Genomic DNA, 20,742 nt, shown 5'->3' with positions numbered 1-20,742 from the left:
TTGACTGTTCCTAACAGGTCTTCTAAATAAATTTGAGTTTCTACAAAAAAAATAAAAAATAATTGAATGTTTGTGGTACTTTTATTTTTCCAAGTATAAAACGGCAGGTATTTAAGTGTTTATTTTGCAAAATATACAAAGAAATTTAAAAAAACGAATCAAAGCTGAAATCAACAAAGCAATCAACGATTCGTAGTTTTGTTACCAATGAATTAACAATTTAGACAATAAATTACGTAAATAAAAGCAGAATCGGAATACAAAGAAAAAATGAAAATTAAAGTAACCACGAATTATTGTTGTTTGCAGTTTGCATCTTTAGCAGCCTTGTCGTTATCCTTATCATCAGTGTCGGATTCTTCGGTGCTTTCCTCAAGATCATCATCGTCTTCGTAATCCTCATCTTCATCTTCCACAGCTTCACCAGTGAAGAACAAAACGGCGCGAGGAACTATTCTCTCTCTAATATAATGCCCGATTTCAAAATCTGTAGTTAACAACTGTCTCAACTCATCATCAATATCTTCCCCTTTGGCATTTTCCGGAAGTTCCGGAGGCGCGAAGAAGTTAAAGAACGAATCATTTTGCACGGTTTTGGTAACAGTGCGTACGACACCACGGCTCTTATGTTTCTGCTTCTTCTTGACGGTTTTCAACGTGACGTTCATACCTTTATTCCAGTTAATGGTACAACCTTTACACTTGAAAATTTCAGGGCCTTCAAAGTTGAAAGGATCATCATCTTCAGGCTCACATTTCATGAAATATTCTTTTGTTAACACTGAGTTGGTGAAGTATTGATTGGGTGTGAAGTGGAATGAAAGAGTGAAACCCTGGAAATAAATTGTCAGATTATAATCATTTCATGGACAATGATGGTAGTCTTACCATGGGATTTTCAGAGCAATCAACTTTGATATCCTGAAGATGGCTGAGAATGGGCTCATCAGGAGGTTGTACCATTTCTGCTAGTAAGCTGACGTTCTGGAAAATTGTTAACCAGAAGCTGGGGATGCCTGAAGGGTCCAGTTTGTCAGTGTTTTCTGGGTTCTTGGGGATGATTTCAGGGGTTTTGTTGGTTTCTTCAATTTTTGCTTTATTTTTTAGTTGATTCCCAAGGTTCTCTTCTTCATCGTCAGAAGGCCATTGCGACTCTTCCTCTGTTGGTTCATAAGCACCTGTTACTATAGTGTGCCTTTTTTCATACATTGGCACATATAATTTGTGGTATTTACACTCCAAAGCGTGCACTTCTGCAAAAAACTTCGCTTCAATATTTGTAGTTTCCAACTGCAACTTCTTCAGTGCTTTGACTCTTCTTTTAATCGCCGGGGGTAATTGACTGAACTTATCAGCGTTGCGCTGGCTTTCAAGTGATGCTAAGACATTCGTGAAATCCATGAACTTATTGGGGGGAGTCTTCTGGTCAGTTTCCTCTTCTTCCATGGAAGAGTCCTCGAGAGATTCATCAGGTTGTTCAGGTTTTGTAGTTGCCATTTTACCTGCAAGACAAGTTTTTCTCAATTTCAAGCCACAAAAACACGGAAAACGATCGAATCAACACTCTTTCCCACTGAGACACTTCAATCCCGCATTTGGACTAAAATCCGCGATTTTTTTCGTTTCGGAACACGTGTGGTTCTAACGGAAATACAGATGTCAAAAATTTTAATTGAAAGCCGAAAAACTACGTCGCAGCCGACTTCGACCGGCACGACGTCTTTCACACTCCAATTAATGCGCTATTAATGTAAATTTTTCAAAGACACGTTTTTGCGTTCACACTCACCTTGTGCCGAACTTTAAGATGGTGGTAGATGGAAGACGAGATATTCCACCAGTGGCAACAACAAGAAAGAGAAAAATTCACACGGCTACGTCGCTAACACAAACGAATTTCTTGCATCTGCGCATCGTTCAAATTTTGGACCAATTACATGTGGCAACATGGTGCAAAAGTTCTTTGTTGTAAAAAGTACAGTCGACTACATAACTCAGGTTATTTCGCGCTTTTGCCGGGGTGGATTGATGGTTGCAGCCGCGGCGGGCGTTTTTAATATCCACCCCTAAGAGGGAAATATGAAACAACTTTCTTTGCGAATAATTTTTTTTTATAACAAAATTACAACGAATTTAAAAAATTTCCTTCAGAAAACATCACTTAAGAGACTGTAAATGCATGCAATGTTGTACAACTCCTGCAATCAATTTTGTAACATGATCTGCAGTATTGCAGTCTTTTTGATTTCCTGCGTCAATGTGTAGCTCATACGTTGGTTGATAACTCGTGAAAAACTGCAAAAACTCATCAAAATCAAACTTACATACAATTTCACATACTTCACTGTCTCCAGGTATGTCAGTATCAATTTCTTCATTGATAATGATAGAAGTCAGGTAAGTCCATAATCTCGCAGTGTTGGGGAAATTGTATCCACCACCCCCACAGAACAGGGTGGGTAAATTATAACTCAAAACATCCCTAATACAATGACCTACTCCCTTGAGAGTCAAGTTACTTTGACCTAAACTGTCTCCATTAAGAGAATCAGCTCCACATTGAATTACTAGGGCGTCAGGTCCGAATGCTGCCATAACTTTTGGGAATATTGTTTTAAAGACTTTTACATACGTTCGATCACTCACCCCTTCTAACAAAGGGATGTTCAGAGTGTAATATTTTCCTTTAGAACTTCCATTGTCTTCCAGTCTACCAGTACCAGGAAAAAATCCAGGCATAAGCTTATGAAGGGATAAAGTTAAAATTTTGTTACTGTACTCAAACGCGTTTTGAACGCCATCCCCTGGAATTCAGACAATCAAAATGGGGTAAAAACTAGCTTTAATCTACCATGATGAATATCCAAGTCTAGATATAAAATTTTATTAAATGTTTCAGTCAGTTTGTGGATTGCCAAGACAATGTCGTTCACATAACAAAATCCTGATGCTTCACCCCTGAAAACCACTATTGAAACTTTGAATTATCAATCATAAAATACCTTTCAGCATGATGCCAACCCCCAAACCAGTTTATAGCAATTTTACACTTTTTCTTTGCAAGGATCTTTGCTGCTGTTAACGAGCCCCCAGCCAAAGTTTTAACAAAATCGTAATGTTTGGTAAGAATGGGGCAATCATAGCCTAAACCAAATTCCTCTTGTTCTTCACTAAATTGGTCAAAATCTTCAGCATCATTCACTTTTTTCAAAAAGTCTACAAAACTTGAAGAATGAAAGAGTTTTAGCTCTTCTTCAGTCGCATCCAAGCTCTGCACTACTAAAAGCTTCCCGTTGGACATAAATCCATAGGAGTTAATAAGGTCTTGGACCATGGAGGCCTGGAAAAAGAGTAATAAAACGGAGTTGCCTCAAGTTTGAAATTATACTCGATTAGGCATTGTCGGTAAACGGTTACACTGCCGACACAAATTATCACTGTAGATATAAACAATTCTGTCTTTATTCTCGTTTTGCATTTCAAGAAATTTGAATTCAAATTTAGGGGTTATGTTTACACGATTTTGGATGAATACCAACGATGCACCCCATTGGTTTATTCCCAAGGTGGAATTCAAATATTAGCGCCGTTTCTTTGTGAAAATTTGTTATTTAACAAGAAAAATTTAATAAATTTAAATAAGAGACTTGGTAGTGGCGAAGGCGAGTTTATAATCCAATCTTATTGCGATATAAAACCCCGTTTTTCGTAAATTTTCTTTTAAGATTTTGAACTTAGCCGCGAGATTCCAACCAATCAAACGCTACTCCACCAGGTTGCCAAATGTCAAAAATGTGTCAAGTTGACGTCAAAACATAACCTCAGTGTTCTAAACTCAAAAATTCAACCAATTTTATGGAAAAACTCCACCGACAGACCATGAGAGCACCATGGATATCACGACCGCCCCCAGCTTCAAACGTTTCTTCTTTGTGCTTCTGCTAGCCTTTGTTGTAATAATCTTTGTGATTTTTTCTTGGAACGGCGTTATAAGAGCAGGCCCCACGAAAAACTGGCACGAATTATCATGGACTATACCTGAAAAAAGCAGGCTTTCTAAAAAACTGTTTGATCTCGATTTTAAGTACGTCCTGAGTGCTAATTCCTGTGTGGATCAAAACCTTTTGGCTGTGATAATAGTAACTTCTCATTGCAACAATGTGGAGACTAGAAGCGCGATGCGGCGATCTTTCTCCCAAGAAGACTTATCCGCAATGAAGATAAGACGCGTGTTTTTGTTAGGTGGGGCCCCAGACAGTGTCTACATGACGCAAACTGCGCTTCTGCATGAGAGTAAAAGATTTGGAGATATCATCCAAGGTAACTTTCAAGAAGCTTATAGAAATTTAACTTATAAACACGTGATGGGACTGAAGTGGGTGAGTGAAAACTGCCAGTCTGCGAAATACGTAATAAAAATGGACGACGACATTGTCTTCAACGTAAAAAAAGTCGTTAAATTACTTAGTACAATTCACCTCCCAACCAGCTCTATCGCAGGCTACGTATTAAGAGACATGACACCCATTCGCGAGCCCGCGAATAAATGGTACGTCACCCAACAAGAATACCGTTTTTCGACGTACCCATCCTTTGTTTCCGGGTGGTTTTACATCACCACCCCGAAAATAGCGACGAAATTAGCTTTATTAGCTCATTTTTTCAAGTATTTTTGGATCGACGACGTTTTTGTTACAGGAGTCTTAGCCAAGAATTTAAGAGTAAAACTGTACGATTTGCGTCTGTATTTTACTGTCCACGCTGAATTTTTACAATGCTGCATTGCAGACGTGAAGAAACACGTGGAGTGTGATATTCTAGTGGGGCCAAATGGGGGTGATAATAATCTGTTTTACGAGTTTAATGAGGTGATGAAAGGGTGCGAATCTCAGAGGTGTACGCGGCGCACAAAGAGCATGAATGAGACGTGTGTGGCTGAGAGGAAGATCAATCTCAAAGGAGGGAGCGGTTTTATTGAGAATTATAAATTGCATTGAAATAACAATAATTGTATATATTTTGTAATAATTTTTATAATAAAATGTACTACTCAATTGTAATCTGTTTCATATTGGTTGAAAGGTCTCCCCAGGCATTTTAAAAACCGATTAGAAATTGTGCTGTGCAATATTAAAAATGGGTATTCTTCTTGCCAAACCCATAAACGCGTTGGCAGATATTTCACTTTTCACATGGTGAAGGTGAAGTTCTCCATTATATTTATTGTGTACAAATAAAAGTTTTTAATGACGTGAATGTATTTGAGAATTACAATGTTAAATATAAAAAATAAATTCTTCAGTTTGAGAGAACACGAAGAAGAGTAATAAATTGTAAGACAAGTTTTTGCGAAGAGAAAAAGTTTCGCGGCATCACAAATACTCTCATAAAGTCATTTCAATTCGAAAGCAACTTTAAAACTTGACCGATTTAGTATTTTATTTATTTATTTTTCTTTAACTGCAATAATAATAATTAATTATGAACGTGTATCTTAATTGTATGGACAGATTTTCGAAAATTTTCATATTACTTTTAGCCGTCTAAAATAATTAAACTATAATTGACCCACAAATTAAAAATTACACTTTTTTTGACCTCCCGGAAGTAACGCCAAATCTGAAGTTAATTTATGTAAGCATAACAATTAATTAATTTTCATCCACTCCATGTCGTAACGTGCTTTCATCCAAATCAAACTCAGGTCATGTCAGTCCTGTCGGAAACTTGTTTACATCTAACTCCAAGAAAAGTCGTGCCATATTCACCTCACGTAAAATTAATGATCAAAGACAAGCTGGACACTGCTGTTCAAAAAAAATAGCTTTCACTGTCCGTGCTTTATTACATTACAAAGGCACTCATCCACGATTTGCACCTTTAATTGCGTGCAAATGTACACATTTTAATAGCATTCAGCGCTTGCGGGAAATTGATTAATATTGACAAAACACTTATCGCAATAAAAAGTGGTCAAAGTAAATTAAGACAATAAAGTTAGAACGTCGCAAATTAACAGTTTTAATACAAAAACCGGTAATCACGATTGGAGAAAGTTTACGTTTTTCCACTTTAACCTTAGCCTTCATCATGATTTTTGAAACTTCAAGCATCTGGCATACGAATGTGCATTTAATTAGGCTAGTCTCTGGTGGAAATAAGATTTTGGCGAGAACGCGCTCATCTCACAAGACCCGAGATTTCTAATAAAGCACTGAACAGACCATTGCAATTGCTTTCACAAAATAATTTAGTATCGCACGTGTCGTTTGAACTTCAAAAAAATTTGACGCACTTACGTAATTTGTGCATTATTTGTAATGTAAATTACATGAAAGTCATTAGTTATAGGACACAAATTGCGAATGGAACAGTGCTGCATTCTCGGATGCATGATTGTTCCAACCGGAAGAAAGCATTGCTGCTGTTTTGGTGTGAGTATATAACTGGAGGAATCCGGAGGTTGCATGCTAGTCTGTTGAAGGTATCGGAGATTAGCAGTGGGTAGGTGGTTAGTGGAGTGAGAATGAAGTTCATTGCAGTGGTAAGTCAACATGCGGGAAACTCGAAAGTCGCATGAAAGGGAAATTTCCTTCTTTGATAATAAACATATTTTCTTATCGTACATTCCGTACCCATAATTTGCAGTGATAAATAACCAGTAATGATCATTAATTGTTGATAAATTATCGACATTTTAATAACAGTGATTAGTCCAATAAATTAATTAAACAGAAAACAAGTGAAAGAACATTAAATTCCTGGGATTTAAGGACCAACTGGATTACAAAAGATTGTCCAAATGTAGCACCTTGAAATAGAAAGGTTAAATTGTTAATTTGGCAAATTAACTAAATGATCTACATAGCGAGCATACGAACAATTAAGTTTGTAAAATGTTTAACCTTACAGAATTTCTCGCACATAAATAAACCTGAGAATTAGAACTTTGATGTAGAATTATTTGCCTCATTTTTGTAGCGCACGCACAGAATTATTAATTGAGCATTTAATAGATATTTAATAAAAAGTCTTCAAAGCTTTGCAAATAATTTCTAAAATTTTTAAGGCTTAACCGGACAAATTTTTGGTATGCACCATAGTGAAGCAAGACTCCACCACCGTGAAAGAAACTGCTTTTATCTCTGTGCCTAAATTTCAAAACTTGCAGGAAACAAGTCCATAAACCCAGTCATGGGTTTGGATTAATTTGCTAATCTCTTACAAAACTGCATGTTTAACAAACTCGCATTTGTACGCTAATAGATTTAAAAATATTTAAATAAGTAAAGCAATAGTTGGTGGATATTTTTGCATAATTTCTGGAGCACTCAATTTATAACAATTGCGTCCACTCTGACAACTTTTATGCAACTTGAAATAAAAATGTTTCATCTAAATAGATTTAGAAAGCAGTGAGAACAAAATCTGCATATAAAAGAAATAGTAGTAAGACGCGCCTTGACGAATTTTCGTGATGGAAGTAATGTAAAAGTGGGAATAAAAAGAGTATTGAGATTGTACACGCATCATTTTTTAGAGATTCTGAAAGTATGACATAACTGTTGTCATCAAAGGATCGTCCTACTTCGCATTTTCTTTTGCGTAAGCTCCAACTAAAATGTGTAAATGACTGATCATCCTCTGAAATTAAGAAATATAATAACATTGACATAGTGACCAACACGAATTTTTCTAGTTACTGTAATAAATCTAATTAATATCGTGTTTTAATTTCTCCATCTTTCGAGTTTTACGTCAGAACAAATGAGCGGTACTTAACTAAGCCACAAAGGAAATTACTTAATTATGACGCTTCTCTTACATAAAACAACAATGCGTTATTTATTTATTCTCAAAGACCCGTACATCGACAACTGTTATTAAGTACCCCGTAATGTATTTTTACCAGTGAAAGTACTGATCTTCAATAATTGGGAGGATATAAATCCTGTCCTGGAAGTGGCTAATGAGAAAATGCATTTTTAGCAAAGTCTCACAATTTCTCTGATTTAATTGATAGATTAATGTGAACAGGTTCTATCCAATTACTTGAATTCAGGGTCTCGGTTGCAACATTGGTGTAATCACCTGCAAAAATTGGAGCAATTTAAAGCATTAGTAAGAAATTGGCCAATCTAGAATGACCATATATGAACTCATCGTTTCTATTATTTCGTTAAAGCCTAATTTGTTTTTCAAACTGTTTGTTTTCGAGCAATGAAACTCTCACTTTGAAAAGATTTATTAAGGATTTCAGGATATACCGGTGCTTGTTTTTATTGCGTTTTTAGAATTAATTATTTTGATAAAAAGTAGCTACTGATTCAAGCACCTGAGCATCATCCAGCTGTGAAAGTTCGGTTTTTCACATTACTTATTCTGATGAAAAGTGCGAGCTCCAAGGCGTCAATATTTGAGATCTTCAAGGTTTTAAACCTTCCACTTTTAAATTTGTATAGGTAATTAATTACCAAAACCAAAATTATACCATTTCCCAACTGTTACAACACAGCATAGACTGATTATTTCGGCGATATTTGCGGTTTGGAATTTTGGCACCAGGTATTAACATTCTGCCATATTTTAACCGCATATATAAATTAGTTAACATTTGAAAAATAACAATAGATGTAACGTGGCGTATTGTGAAATTTATGTGTCAAATCTGAAGAGCGTAGAATGAAAAGTGTAGGCATCCAGTGGTTATTCTAATGACAGAATTTTATGTAACACGCACCGAATTTACATTTAGGTAACTGTAACAGCTAATTTTTTATCATGTTTTAGTGCCTAATAGTGTCAATGTTAGATTACCAATTAAATTAAAAAGACACTTCAAATCAATCTATTTAGATTCCTCTTACTTTCAGCCCACCATTTATTGCGCTGAGTAAAAGGATATTTTTTTTGGCCTGTTACTTTTTTTTTCGGTTACATAATTTTTTGGTTTGAGTTTTGATGCTCTAAATAAAATGATTTTTTCAAGTTGCAACCAAGTGAATGCCAATTGGATGTAACTTTATAAATATATAATATGCAATTTGTCTTTAAACAGAATTCAAATTTTTTTTTCATTTCTCAGGTCAACAAATAATCGAATTAGATAATCGAATTAGACGCGATTATAATTTATAGGTGCTTATAGCTTTTTGAATCCTTATTTCCGGAATTAGGATAAATAGAAGGACGAAGTTTCTGGCATCGTTTTTCCCGCTTCTTATATGATAAGAATTCGACCTTATTTCGAGTGCAAAAATTTCAATTCTTTAAGAAACATTTTTCTGATTAAAAGGTTTTTTTTTCGGTGTAATTTATATGAATTATAAATAACATTTAGCTTTAGCTAAGAACCGCCTAGCAGATCTATAATTATCTTAATACCGAAGATTGGAAACTACTTGAAATCGAAAATTTGCAACCGTGATTTGATTAGAAGTAACCCTTCACTATAATTAACTCTCCCGGCTAACTGATCAACACGCCAAGGTCAAAGATTAAGAAATATTTAACTATTTTTTGCAGTAATTAGGAATAAAAGTCAAAGTACTTTATTATCTTTTAATCTTCTCACTCTACATATTTAGATAACATGAATGAAACTACATCTGATAACAATTAACAACGTGTAACATAATACACGTGTCAAGAAATAATGAAAGGAAGTGTAAGAATTATATACACACAACAGTTCATGTAATGATGGCACGATTTTATCGACAGTCATTGATGGAAGAATCAGTGTCAGTTACTTTGATTATTGCTCGTGGCTATTATGTTAGTTATATCAGTTTAGAACCTTCACAAAAATTACGGCATCAAGACCGCCTTTAACAGAAACAACAGACTTTCACGCGTTAGAAACAATTTAATTTTTCTTGTGGTCACACTTTTCATATATCGAATGCTTTCTCCCAAAGGTCGATATTTATGGTCCATTAAAAATGTGACCACACGTTTTCCCATCAGCTTTGTTTGAAATCGATCCAATTACGCAACGAAAGTGTCTCAAAATTTTCCTTTCATTGGAATCGTTGTTTTGATTCGTAAGGCCATCATCTGTCATATATCCCGGAGATGTATTCTAACGATAGAAAGTACTTTTGCAGTGAAAGTCCGGCAGATGGCACCAGATTACATCAACCAGTAACGTGATTACTAGATAAATAGGGAATCCGGAATTATTTTCACTTTCTTCGTGCTTACCGGAGCCACATTTAATTCGCATTTCCACAGCGGTATTATGTCATTTTCCCACAATAAAATTTGTCTGCAGCTTCATGGTTTCATCACTAATGCCAGTTATTTTGCAGGTCATTTTCTTGTACTTGGCGGTCGCGGACGCGAAAACGACGAAGAAATTCAAAGATGATTCCACTATCCTTAATAAGAAACTCATCGGGAAGGCAAAACCTTTACCCCCTGCTATTATAGCCATTGAAATTGTGGACCCAAATGAGAATAAAACATCGAAAAATTATAAAAGAACGATCGATTCGTCGTTGGGTTACGGATACCATCAATCATCGCCGAAGTATCAAGTCTACAAGTATTCGCAACATGACATTCCTCCTTATCGAGGCCCTCCAAATTATTTCAGTAATGGTATCAAAAGTCATCAGTATGATTTCCAGAAGTCGGTGTCGTACCAACTACCGAGTAAAAATCTTAAGCAGTATTACCAACCAGGAACGACTCTGTATTCAACAGTCAACAACCACGGTCAAGCTGGAGGACTGAGTACCCACCTCCCACAATCCTACGCCAATGAACCTCAAGTCCCTGTTATTATTCTTAGAGTTTATCCCAGTCAGTTGAATGATCCTTCGGGATCGCTGCACGCGAAACTCCCACAGAATCATCCTTTGGCTTCTGTGGTTAATTCCATTGACATTCAAGGGTTGCTCAGTAAATACGTGCAGAATTCATTGGTAGAGCAACAACCTCAACCTCAGTATCACTATCAAGAAGAGCAATATCAGCAGGAGCAGTATCAACCCCAACAACAGTACCAACAGTATCAACAACCGCAACACTACGAAGAACCACCTCAAGAGTACCAACAGATGTATCAGTATGTCCAACAGGACTATCACAACTCCGACAATCTTCTAACGCATGAAAATTTCCCCAAACAAACTCACACTCAAGTTATCTTCCGCACCGATAAAAATCAGCTCGGAGTGAGTCCTCCTACTAAAACCATCAAAATTGCTATTCCAGATGGTGCTTACAGCGCTGTTCAGGTACAAACTCCTGAGATGCACTACGGCTATACTAGTCCAGGAGATGGATCAACTCAGCAATATTATTATCAACAATCAGATATGCCCCAAATGTACTATCAAAATGTTCAAACTTATCAACAAGAGGAGCCTGAACACCAAGTGAATTATGTACCAGCTCCTCCTGAGAATGAGACTCCGTATAATTACCACGCCCATCAAAAAAGAAGTAAAAAACGAAGATATTTGAGAATAAAACCCGAAACGAAAATAGATGAAGTTATTAAATTAGATCCAATCAGGGCGTAGGTGTGATGTAATTTATATTGATATAGTCTTATTTATGATAAAAATGTACCTTGAAGATTTTGACTCTGTGGAGTTGGAAGTACCTAAGATGGAAATGTACCGTGCAATGTCGAAGTATTATATTATTAAGTGATTTGTACTTATTATACTGTTTGTAATTACAAGTTTATTTTTTACAAAGTCAAAAATTGTTTTTTTAACATGCACTTTTTTATGTATTAGTGTGAAAGAAATTTCTTTTTCAAATTCTTTAATTACAAATTTAAAGTTAAGCTGTTACTTTATGAGAGCGAATTTATTTGGAAGAATATTGAAATTGTCCATAAAGAATTAATTAAATTAGACGCTAATGTAAAGAGAAAGACGGTTGAAAAAATGTAATGAACATTAATTGCGGTTCTATTTACTTCTTTGTAGTCAAACACCATAAAAATCCAACACGAGAGTATTACGGAAAAAATATATTTTTTAAGAAAACCCCTATTTCGAGACATATTTTACGTATTTTGCATATTTTACCCTAGCTAACCGTGTCTTCAAACCTTCCTTCTATTCATCCGGGGTTAAGACTGGCAACAGCGTCCTTATTAGTCCTGGTTAATGGACACCAGGACGGCAATCAAAACGACTATCAGACATTTGAATACGATTGGTGTATTTAGTCAGGACCGGGCCCTCCGGAATTGGATCCACTATGATTCACACAAAACAAAAGAGAGCAACACCTGTTTTATCTGTGATGCAATCTACAGCATGAAAAACATTAAAAAATCCTTAACAATTTCTGAAAGAAAGAGAAATTAAATTATAGCGTCGAGACGGTTGTTGCGGGCGGTGGTGTTAAGTGCCAGCACCCTTGGTGTTCTAATCGTGTTTCATTTTTTTAAATTCTGCTGCAATCTACAAGATAAAAAACTTCTTAACAGTTCCTAAAAAAAAAGAGAAATTAATGAAAACGTCGGGACTGTCTCATCCACGTCGAACTTTTTCGAATATGAAAAACATTAAACCCATGTTTAACTCTAAATAAAAGTAAAAATTATGAAAACCAATAAACGAAAAGTCTCGAAAAACTAACTCGAAATACTTATTAATAAACTAAACTATCGACTAGAACTCACTCCGCAGCAACTCAATTCCAAAATCGCCCATTATTTATTATGTGTACACGTCTAGCATCGACGAGAGTCGCTAAATAATTGATATTCTGAGTGAACTAATGAAATATGATTTTGATTACATTACGTGATTACCTAACTCTTTTTTAGAATTTTTCCTAAGCCCTAGGCCACCAAATAAAAATAAAAAAATAAAAGAAAACAAGTTTCAAATAAATTACTGTATCTCTCCAATAGAAGGGCTAACGCGTGAAGCTAATTACTGACTAACTTAAAAACGTTTAACTTTAATCGAAAGCAAAATTGTGAAAACTAATAAACTAAATGTCGCGAGAAACTAAAGCGAAACTAAATTGAAACGTTTCTAAATAAACCACCAATTAGTACCCACCCCGCAACTATTCAATTTCAAAATCGCGCTAGTTCGTACAAAGTCACATTTACACTACCTCAATAAGACTGACACCCCGAATCACTCATTAAATAAGATTACGTAACTTTTTTTTCTCAATTGAACATTTGTTGCGGACAAAAGGTCACTTCACTTGTTTCAAGTGCCGAAGCCACGAAAATTAGAGGGAAATAAATCAAATACGTTTCACGGAAATTATTTTGTTCACGAGAGGAAAGCTAACACAAAAGCAAAGTTGTTAAAACTAATAAACCCAAACTCCCGAGAAATAGGGGAGAATTTTGTATAAACCGGAACGTTTCTAAATATACCATTGAGTAGTACTTACCCCGCAACTATTCCATTTCAAAATCACGAGATCTCTCACTAATCAGCTAATCACATTATCACTTATCCGTCTTCGACGACCGCCGCGATATAAATGAAACTCCGAGCGACTAATTAAACACGATTACGTAACTTTTTTAAGTTCAGCAAAAAAATGTTTGCGGAGGACGAAAGGTCAGCCATAAAATTTAAAGGGAAACATATCAAATACTTTTCACGTAAATAATTTTATCCATGAGAGGGAAGCTAGAAGGCCCGAGCAGTACATCTATTGGTTGCATGGTGGTTTAAAACGGCCATTTTTTATATAAATTTTTGCATTTTTGGGAGCCGGACTAACGTTTGGTCTGAAAAGTTGCGCTACACATAAATTCTCGCTGTAAGCGCGGACGAATCGAGATTCGACTGTAACTTGGATGAAAACAAGTATATAGTTGGTTGCCTGTTTTAAGAGCGAACGGTATTGTTGGTTGTCTACCTCAAATGCGCATACTTTCGAGGACAGTTTGAATAAGTTTAGTATCTGCTTTTGCACGATTTGACTTTATATTGTTTACAACTATACCGGTGTCTTCTGTTCCATAAATTTAAAATTTGACAGAATTAATAAGACACGCAAATAAAATACTCTCCATTTTTATTACCAATGCCTTAAAACCACTAGAATTACACGTTCAAACGAAAAATATTCAAGGCTTTTGGACGCCTCTCCTTACTATTAAAGACTGTAAATGTGGACAATTTTGATGTGTAATTGTGTAATTTGACGGAATTAATAATAGACTTTAGTAATATCTGTTTAATTCCGGAACAGACAATAAATTCTCCAAAATTTTCTAATTCTAATTTGTTTTATTTTTTCACAGAAAATTGAATATAACAAAATACCTCAAATTAGGTATGTATCTATGTTTTTAAATTACATTAGAATATTATTAAATATTCATGAAAAATAAATAACCCAACAAGGGGAAATATTTTTCTAGTATTTAACATTCTTAAAACGCAATAAGGAAACTTTTTGGGTAGCGTTCTGTAAAAAAGAGAAGTAAATGTTTCCATTGTCACACTTATTATTTGTACGTAATTGTGTACATTTATTTGTAGCAGGTCCTCTGGAAAATTTGGAAAAGTCTAGTTCAACAGCACAAGAACTCTTGAAAACACACATGATCAGCTAACCATAACACCAGTCGCGCAGCTATTTGTTGTAAATTGTAGACACCCAAAATATTAATTTAACTAATTACTTTGAATTAAGTGGAATAAAGAATGCATACCGTTTCGAAAATGTCACAAAATCAGAATTTCCGTTATTTTTCACATAGAAGAATGTTGCACGAACTTTAACCTCCGACATAGTTAAACTACTTTACTGACGTGGTTTTGCTAGTTTTTCCATCCTTGACGAATTTATTATTCTTCTATCGACATTATTTATCGCATATGTTAGAGAAGAAGGAAGCATTAAATTAATTCTAATAAAACCCACAAATTTTATCCTTTGTTAATATGAAGAAAGTGAAACGAATTTGTATGTGTTCGTACAGTTAATTGAATTGTATCACAAAGGTATTGCAACATGTTTTTGAAAAGACTTTTTCGCGATGTACCATCTGGACAGTCAATAGCTATTCTATTAAATTACGATGGATAGTAATATCACGCATACTTGTTTCGCTTGGATAAAAAGTGCGAGAATATGTTATTAACGCGTGGTAGTGAATAAAACATAGGTTTCTCTTAAATTGGTATTTCACCTACTTGGTGGAAAAATTTACAAAAAACAGCAAACATAAATATTTTATTTCAGATAAGTAGAATAAACATAAATTTTGGATTAATTATAAAACGGAAATGTTTTCAAAAGGAAATGTAACTGAAAAAGAGAACATGAAATTGTGTAATGGTTTTCCTGCTTCAAAAAATCGGATTATCGGCAATGAATAACAAGAAAACAAAAGTGAACTAAAATTGTTGATATGCCTATAGAAAGCGAACTTTTTACTTTAATTAACCGCGAATAAATGTGTGGTATAGCAGATGTGGTCAGTTAATGTCATTGTCATTATGGAAAATGTCCTGATGCAATGTTGAAACAATTAATTTTCTTTTTAATGGCCTTTGGAAAGATGTCGTTTATTATTAATAAACAATCATTAGATCCTTTCGATATTGATAGAATTATACACTCTTCACAACAGTGAAACGTAATATTTCTTAAATTATCGAGTTTTCTAATTTTATAGATTTATCAAATTTTGGAATTTTTCTGTACTTACTTTATATGCAATTATTCTACATCTTTATTAAAAATTGTTCCCGTTATATGGAATTCATGAAACATTTTGGAAATAATCTCTAGAAAGATGACTATTTCAATATTTAATTCTCTAGATTCTGCAGATTTTTGAAAGAGCAGCAGGCTAAGATTTTAGAAATTTTTGTTTTTAGGACAAACGCGAAAAACTTAAAACAAAAAAAAATGTAATTTCAGTTGTGTTAGCGCTACAGCGATGAAATTTGAAGAGGTTGCTAATTTGAACCCATTTATTAAGTGTATTTAATTTCAAAATTCTGGAGCAATAGATTCAGTTTAAAAAAAAAAAATTTTTGGACGAACCTAATCCTTTTTAGGACGAAAATAAATAAATATATATATTTTTTTAAATCCGAATCTGTTGCTTTAGAATTTAGAACAGTTAATTAACGAGTTAAGAGTAAAGATACACTTTTTTTAATGTTGAGATTTTTAAGTTTGTTCTAAAAATGTAACTTTTTTAATCAGTGTCTGTTGCTCAGAGGACTTTTAAATTTTGTACAGTTAATAACTGAGTTAGGAGAAGCAACCTCATCAAATTTCATAGATATAGGGCTAACACGATCAAAAATACAATTTTAGAACGAACCCTAAAGTCTCAAAATAAAAAAAATCGTATCTGTGGTTGTGTGAGGACTACAGCGACGAAATTTAGGACAGTTGCTACTCTTATCTTATTTGTTCTAAATTTCAAAGTTAAGGAGCAACAAACATATTTTAATTTTTTTTTTTAAACGAACCCGAAAGTCTCTAAATGTTTCAAACATCCCAAAATTGACTTGATTTCTCTCTATTCTTGTTTTTAATAGGTGTGATTTTATAATTTTTAAAAAAAATTTTTGAATACTCCACTTTTCCATACTTTGAAAAACTCCAGAATTTCGAGAACTCCTTGACCTCCCAGATTTCCTCAACTTTCTCAATTGTCATTCCATCTTCAGATTTTTATACAATTCTTCAGTTTCTATGTATGCTCTTCTCTTATTCCTTGCCAATTCTTCACATTCATTTGCGTGAAGAATTTACACACGTCCTTGAACTTTTACCTAATTATGAATTAAATCACGTTTTATTTTTATTGGCGTACTAGGATCGTTACTACGCTGAACAAACATCTTGCATCGTGAGAGCTAAAGTTTTTATTAGTATGATTACCTGATCGATTTTTTTAGTTGATTATTGAAAATTTGTCCTGGAAAAACTAATAACGTTACAAACACAATCGTAGTTCAATTGGAGGAATAACTAGGTCGACAGGAATTTGCAAGAAAGCAGCAAATTTTCCACTTAATTACTCTTTATAATTTTTCGTGCCAACTCCTGATTCTCTCACAATCAGAACCATTAATTTTATGGCTAAACGCGTTTTTAAAAATTGAAGTTATTCAGGACATCACCGCGAAGATGTTGAATAGGATTCTTGCGTGAATTGGTCGTTTATCAAAACTCTTGTTTATACAGTTCCACTTGATTTAACATTCGGAAGAGTTTAAGAAAGAATAATTAAAGTACGCACCCAAGTGTTTATCAAAATCAATGGACTAGCAATAAATAAAAATTTCTAATGTAATGACATTGCACAGCCATTTACAGTAAAAACAATGTTAAACACAAAACAAGAAAGTGAAACCAGTACTTTTGCAGCATGGTCACTGTCGATAGAAAACAGGAAAACGCGCTGCTTCCACGTTTGATTTCAATGGAAAAGCACTGGATTCAAATAGAAAATAGATAACGGAAAAACTTGACGAGATTCTATAGTAATTTAGTTTAAATTGCTCTTATAAGGACTGTGTGAACTTGCACTTTCTATCAATGATTTGCAATGTATTGAATAACTTTTACTTGGTGTTCTTGACCCCTGCAACATTTTCGGTAATTGCCTGCGACGGAACTAATCAACCCTGACTGATAGAAATTAGAAGCTGAAACAATTTTTATCATCATTACCAAGAAATTTCTAGACACTAAATACATATTTTACATGAATATCGTGAGCGAATTTTAATTAACCGTCATCACCGTGAAAAAGGAAAATCTGATTCTGTATGGCGACAAGAAAGCCAGTTTCGCCCCTTCGGTCGAGATTTGGAGGCAATGAACGTTGTAATCATTATTTAACGCAATTTTTTGCTAGTTGAGCCCGCATTGTGTGAAATAACAATTCCTTTTTTGTGCAAAACTTCGTGCCGGTGCCATCTGAGAAAGTTATTCCGAAAGCCGTGTGTTTTATGGTAATAATTGTGCGCTTCTTGTACTGGTACGGAATGGGGGGGAAACTATATACTGAATATATCTGTTTAAAATCCCTCATTTCATTTGTGGTGCTTGAGGATAGACGAAGTGGGTTGACAACAAATGGTGGTAGTGCTCGAAGATTTCTCCACTTATTAAACTGAGAATATGAAGTTCCTAGTGAGTACCCATTTTTTTCAACAAAAATTATCCTCCACCTTAGATAATAAAATTGTTTAATCAATAAGACCTCCACGCATTACAACCTGGAATCACGAAAGATCGGTACCTGCGCCTAAATTTTTTATTGAAGAAAATTCGCGATTGTTATCAAGGTTATTGGGACGTAAGAAAATTCCGTATTTTCAAACGATGCACTCATTTGCATACTGGAACATAACACGAAAGAATTTTTATGCATCATGAAGAAATCTCCGGAATGCGTGGACGAAGGCGAACTTGTCTCTCCGTGCGTTCATAATAAATTAATGATGTTCCGGTCATTGCCAGAGATATAATCATGTTTCCGTACACCTAATATTGAATTAGAGCGTTAATTAGTTTAATTTCCAGGTCTCAGTCATCCTGTTTTGTTCGGTGGTGGTCAACGCTTTCCGTGAGCCCAAAGAAATAGCCCAAAGAAGACAACTCGTTAGTTATGGAAATAACATCGTCCACGAGAACCCGTTTTATCCAGACCCAGCGGCTGAAAGCAGTGTCAAAGTTAATTTCAACCCACACGCCGAATCAAGGAAAGTCTTCAGTCAGTACCCGCAGGAGTATCCCACGAGTCCTCCTCAGAGTCAACTCTTTAATGTTGGCTACAGTGTGACTTTTACCAATGGTAACAAACCAGCGCCGCCACCAACTCCCCCAAAATACACGCGTAATCGTAATTTAGACAACGGTGAGATTATCACAGGTACTCGCAAACAAAACGAACAGGTGGAAATACCGGCGCTAAATATGACACCACAGGAGTACGTATCTGCTGCTCTTATCAGTACCAAGAAGCAGAAGTTGTCTGGAATTAAACCCAAAGCACAATTGGTCACTTATTCCAACCCTAAAGTCTTACTAACACAGGCGAATCTATCACCATCCACGCAAAAGTACTATAAAGCTCTCGAGCAGTTGAAACCTCAAGTTCAAAACACACAAGAGTTGCAACAGAAATACTCGTGGAGGAACTTGAGCCCGAGTGTTGAGATTATCCGGAGCACGGAGATACCAATTTCGCAGAAGTTTCCACGGTCTGAGTCTCAGTTTGATCATTCTAGGGCTCTTGGGAGAAGCCAAGAGTTCGATTATAACAACGGCATTGATAGTAGCAATGCTCCTCAACAAAACACGTTTTTCTACGTGAGGAAATCTCAAGCTCAGGCTGAGAAGACTCCTGTTGTGGTTCCGAAGTTACCTCTGGATACCTCGCTGTTGCGTGAGCCTGTAGCTATACCAGTTGATACGAGATATGCAGAAGAACAGTTGAAAACTCAGGTGTACATTCCGAAGTTTGCCCAGGAGCAACCGGCTCAAGAGATCAATTATCTTCAACAGAACTATAGAACCATTCCGGTGGAAGAGAACAGCCAAAGCAAACCCGTTCAAGTTATCTACAGACAAGAGCCTCAGTTCCAGGACTATCAAGCTGAAGACAATAGATACCAATTTAAGATCTACGGGAAGCCCCAGCCCATCTCCTCGAGTTTCAACGACGCTCGCGAAGAGCCCTTAAAACGTCAGCCGAGATACTCTAATGATTTGCACACTAATTTGAGACCTCCACCTTTCGACTTGTCGTACCAAAGAAGATTCCGAGTTTACTAGGTTCTATCACTCCTATCGTTGCTAGCACCACTTAGATGTTTTATCGCCTTTTTAGACTGTTTATTTTAAGATTTTATTTATTACTCCCTGTTTGTGTTTTCAATAAAATATTGTTCCGTTAACACTTTTGGATTTTCGAATTCGTTAATTGTAATTGCGTGTCAGAATAATGGAACATGGATGTACTAAAATGACATGCACTACTTGGCGACTTTCTGTGGTTAACACCACGAATAATTGCTCGCATGTCACTTAAAATTTTCTGAAGTTTTTTTTAGTGGTTAAATATGGACGTAAACAGCATTTTACATTTTAATGACCACTAAATTAAAATAGTTAAGGTTACGCCTGCACCAAGAAGTGCATATGGCATAGTTAGACGAAATTAGTCAACTTTCATAATTTATGGCTCGTAATTTGCTGGAAAATAATTATCTTCGGGCTTTTCACCGAGATTTATTAATTTGAATTAGCATAATCAATCAAAACGGGCAATTGGCAATTAACGTTTTATTTCCGATGACGAAATACCGACACAAAATTTGCATGTTTCCTGTGATGAGCAATTCTCTTTGCTTCCGTGAAAAAAAGTTAAATGTGTGAAAGCAAGCTGGACACTATGAAGACATAAAAATCTAATCTCGTTTCACGCAACGTAATAATGCAGAGTTAATGTCTTCATATGATGTTTATGTGTACATTCGAGCGGTAAACATTTTTAAAGGCATTGGAAGTGTTTCTAAAGAATATGAATGCACTTGCAGGATGCGGGTAAAAGTGTTAAGCCCATTAAACACTTTTTTTACATGGAAGAGTGAAATTACTGGTCTATAATTAATTCATATAAGAAAATAGTTTAGCAGTCTTTTCTTTATCAAGGTGACTGCACTATATTTATTTAATGGAGTGTGGGAAAATGGTTTGGCACTGGCACTGGAGGAATGAATTATTAATTTTGCGAAATTAAAT

At 35.2% G+C, this 20,742-nt stretch overlaps 5 protein-coding genes across 5 annotated transcripts; 3 read left to right on the top strand and 2 right to left on the bottom strand.

Annotated features, from left to right (window-relative positions):
• Nucleotides 1–62: 62 nt before the first annotated feature.
• On the bottom strand, nt 63–1,937 carry LOC148169818 (nucleosome assembly protein 1-like 1). The gene is made up of 3 exons (XM_088042618.1): nt 1,790–1,937; nt 889–1,502; nt 63–833 (listed from the first exon to the last, which is right to left on the bottom strand). The coding sequence occupies exons 2-3, from the start codon at nt 1,495–1,497 to the stop codon at nt 294–296; spliced, it is 1,149 nt and encodes a 382-aa protein (XP_087898744.1). The 5' UTR covers nt 1,498–1,502; nt 1,790–1,937; the 3' UTR covers nt 63–293.
• A 179-nt stretch (nt 1,938–2,116) lies between these two features.
• LOC148169817 (histone deacetylase 8-like) lies at nt 2,117–3,780 on the bottom strand. Its single transcript, XM_088043832.1, has 5 exons — nt 3,389–3,780; nt 3,003–3,340; nt 2,852–2,958; nt 2,341–2,804; nt 2,117–2,295 (listed from the first exon to the last, which is right to left on the bottom strand). Exons 1-5 carry the CDS (start codon nt 3,476–3,478, stop codon nt 2,158–2,160), a joined length of 1,137 nt encoding a protein of 378 aa, XP_087899958.1. The 5' UTR covers nt 3,479–3,780; the 3' UTR covers nt 2,117–2,157.
• A 110-nt stretch (nt 3,781–3,890) lies between these two features.
• LOC148169816 (beta-1,3-galactosyltransferase 5) lies at nt 3,891–5,060 on the top strand. The gene has a single exon (XM_088043833.1). The coding sequence runs from the start codon at nt 3,891–3,893 to the stop codon at nt 4,995–4,997; it is 1,107 nt and encodes a 368-aa protein (XP_087899959.1). The 3' UTR covers nt 4,998–5,060.
• Nucleotides 5,061–6,473: 1,413 nt separating this feature from the next.
• Nucleotides 6,474–11,698, top strand: LOC148169815 (uncharacterized). The gene is made up of 2 exons (XM_088043381.1): nt 6,474–6,544; nt 10,314–11,698. The coding sequence occupies exons 1-2, from the start codon at nt 6,527–6,529 to the stop codon at nt 11,532–11,534; spliced, it is 1,239 nt and encodes a 412-aa protein (XP_087899507.1). The 5' UTR covers nt 6,474–6,526; the 3' UTR covers nt 11,535–11,698.
• Nucleotides 11,699–18,035: 6,337 nt separating this feature from the next.
• On the top strand, nt 18,036–19,897 carry LOC148169814 (uncharacterized). Its single transcript, XM_088042996.1, has 2 exons — nt 18,036–18,126; nt 18,520–19,897. The coding sequence occupies exons 1-2, from the start codon at nt 18,115–18,117 to the stop codon at nt 19,771–19,773; spliced, it is 1,266 nt and encodes a 421-aa protein (XP_087899122.1). The 5' UTR covers nt 18,036–18,114; the 3' UTR covers nt 19,774–19,897.
• The last annotated feature ends 845 nt before the right edge of the window (nt 19,898–20,742 follow it).

This window comes from Gnatocerus cornutus, chromosome 8 (assembly GCF_029298725.1).
Source record: "Gnatocerus cornutus isolate USDA-ARS CGAHR chromosome 8, icGnaCorn1.1, whole genome shotgun sequence".
Lineage (NCBI taxonomy): Eukaryota > Metazoa > Arthropoda > Insecta > Coleoptera > Tenebrionidae > Gnatocerus > Gnatocerus cornutus.
This window is presented reverse-complemented; position numbering and strand designations above follow the sequence as displayed.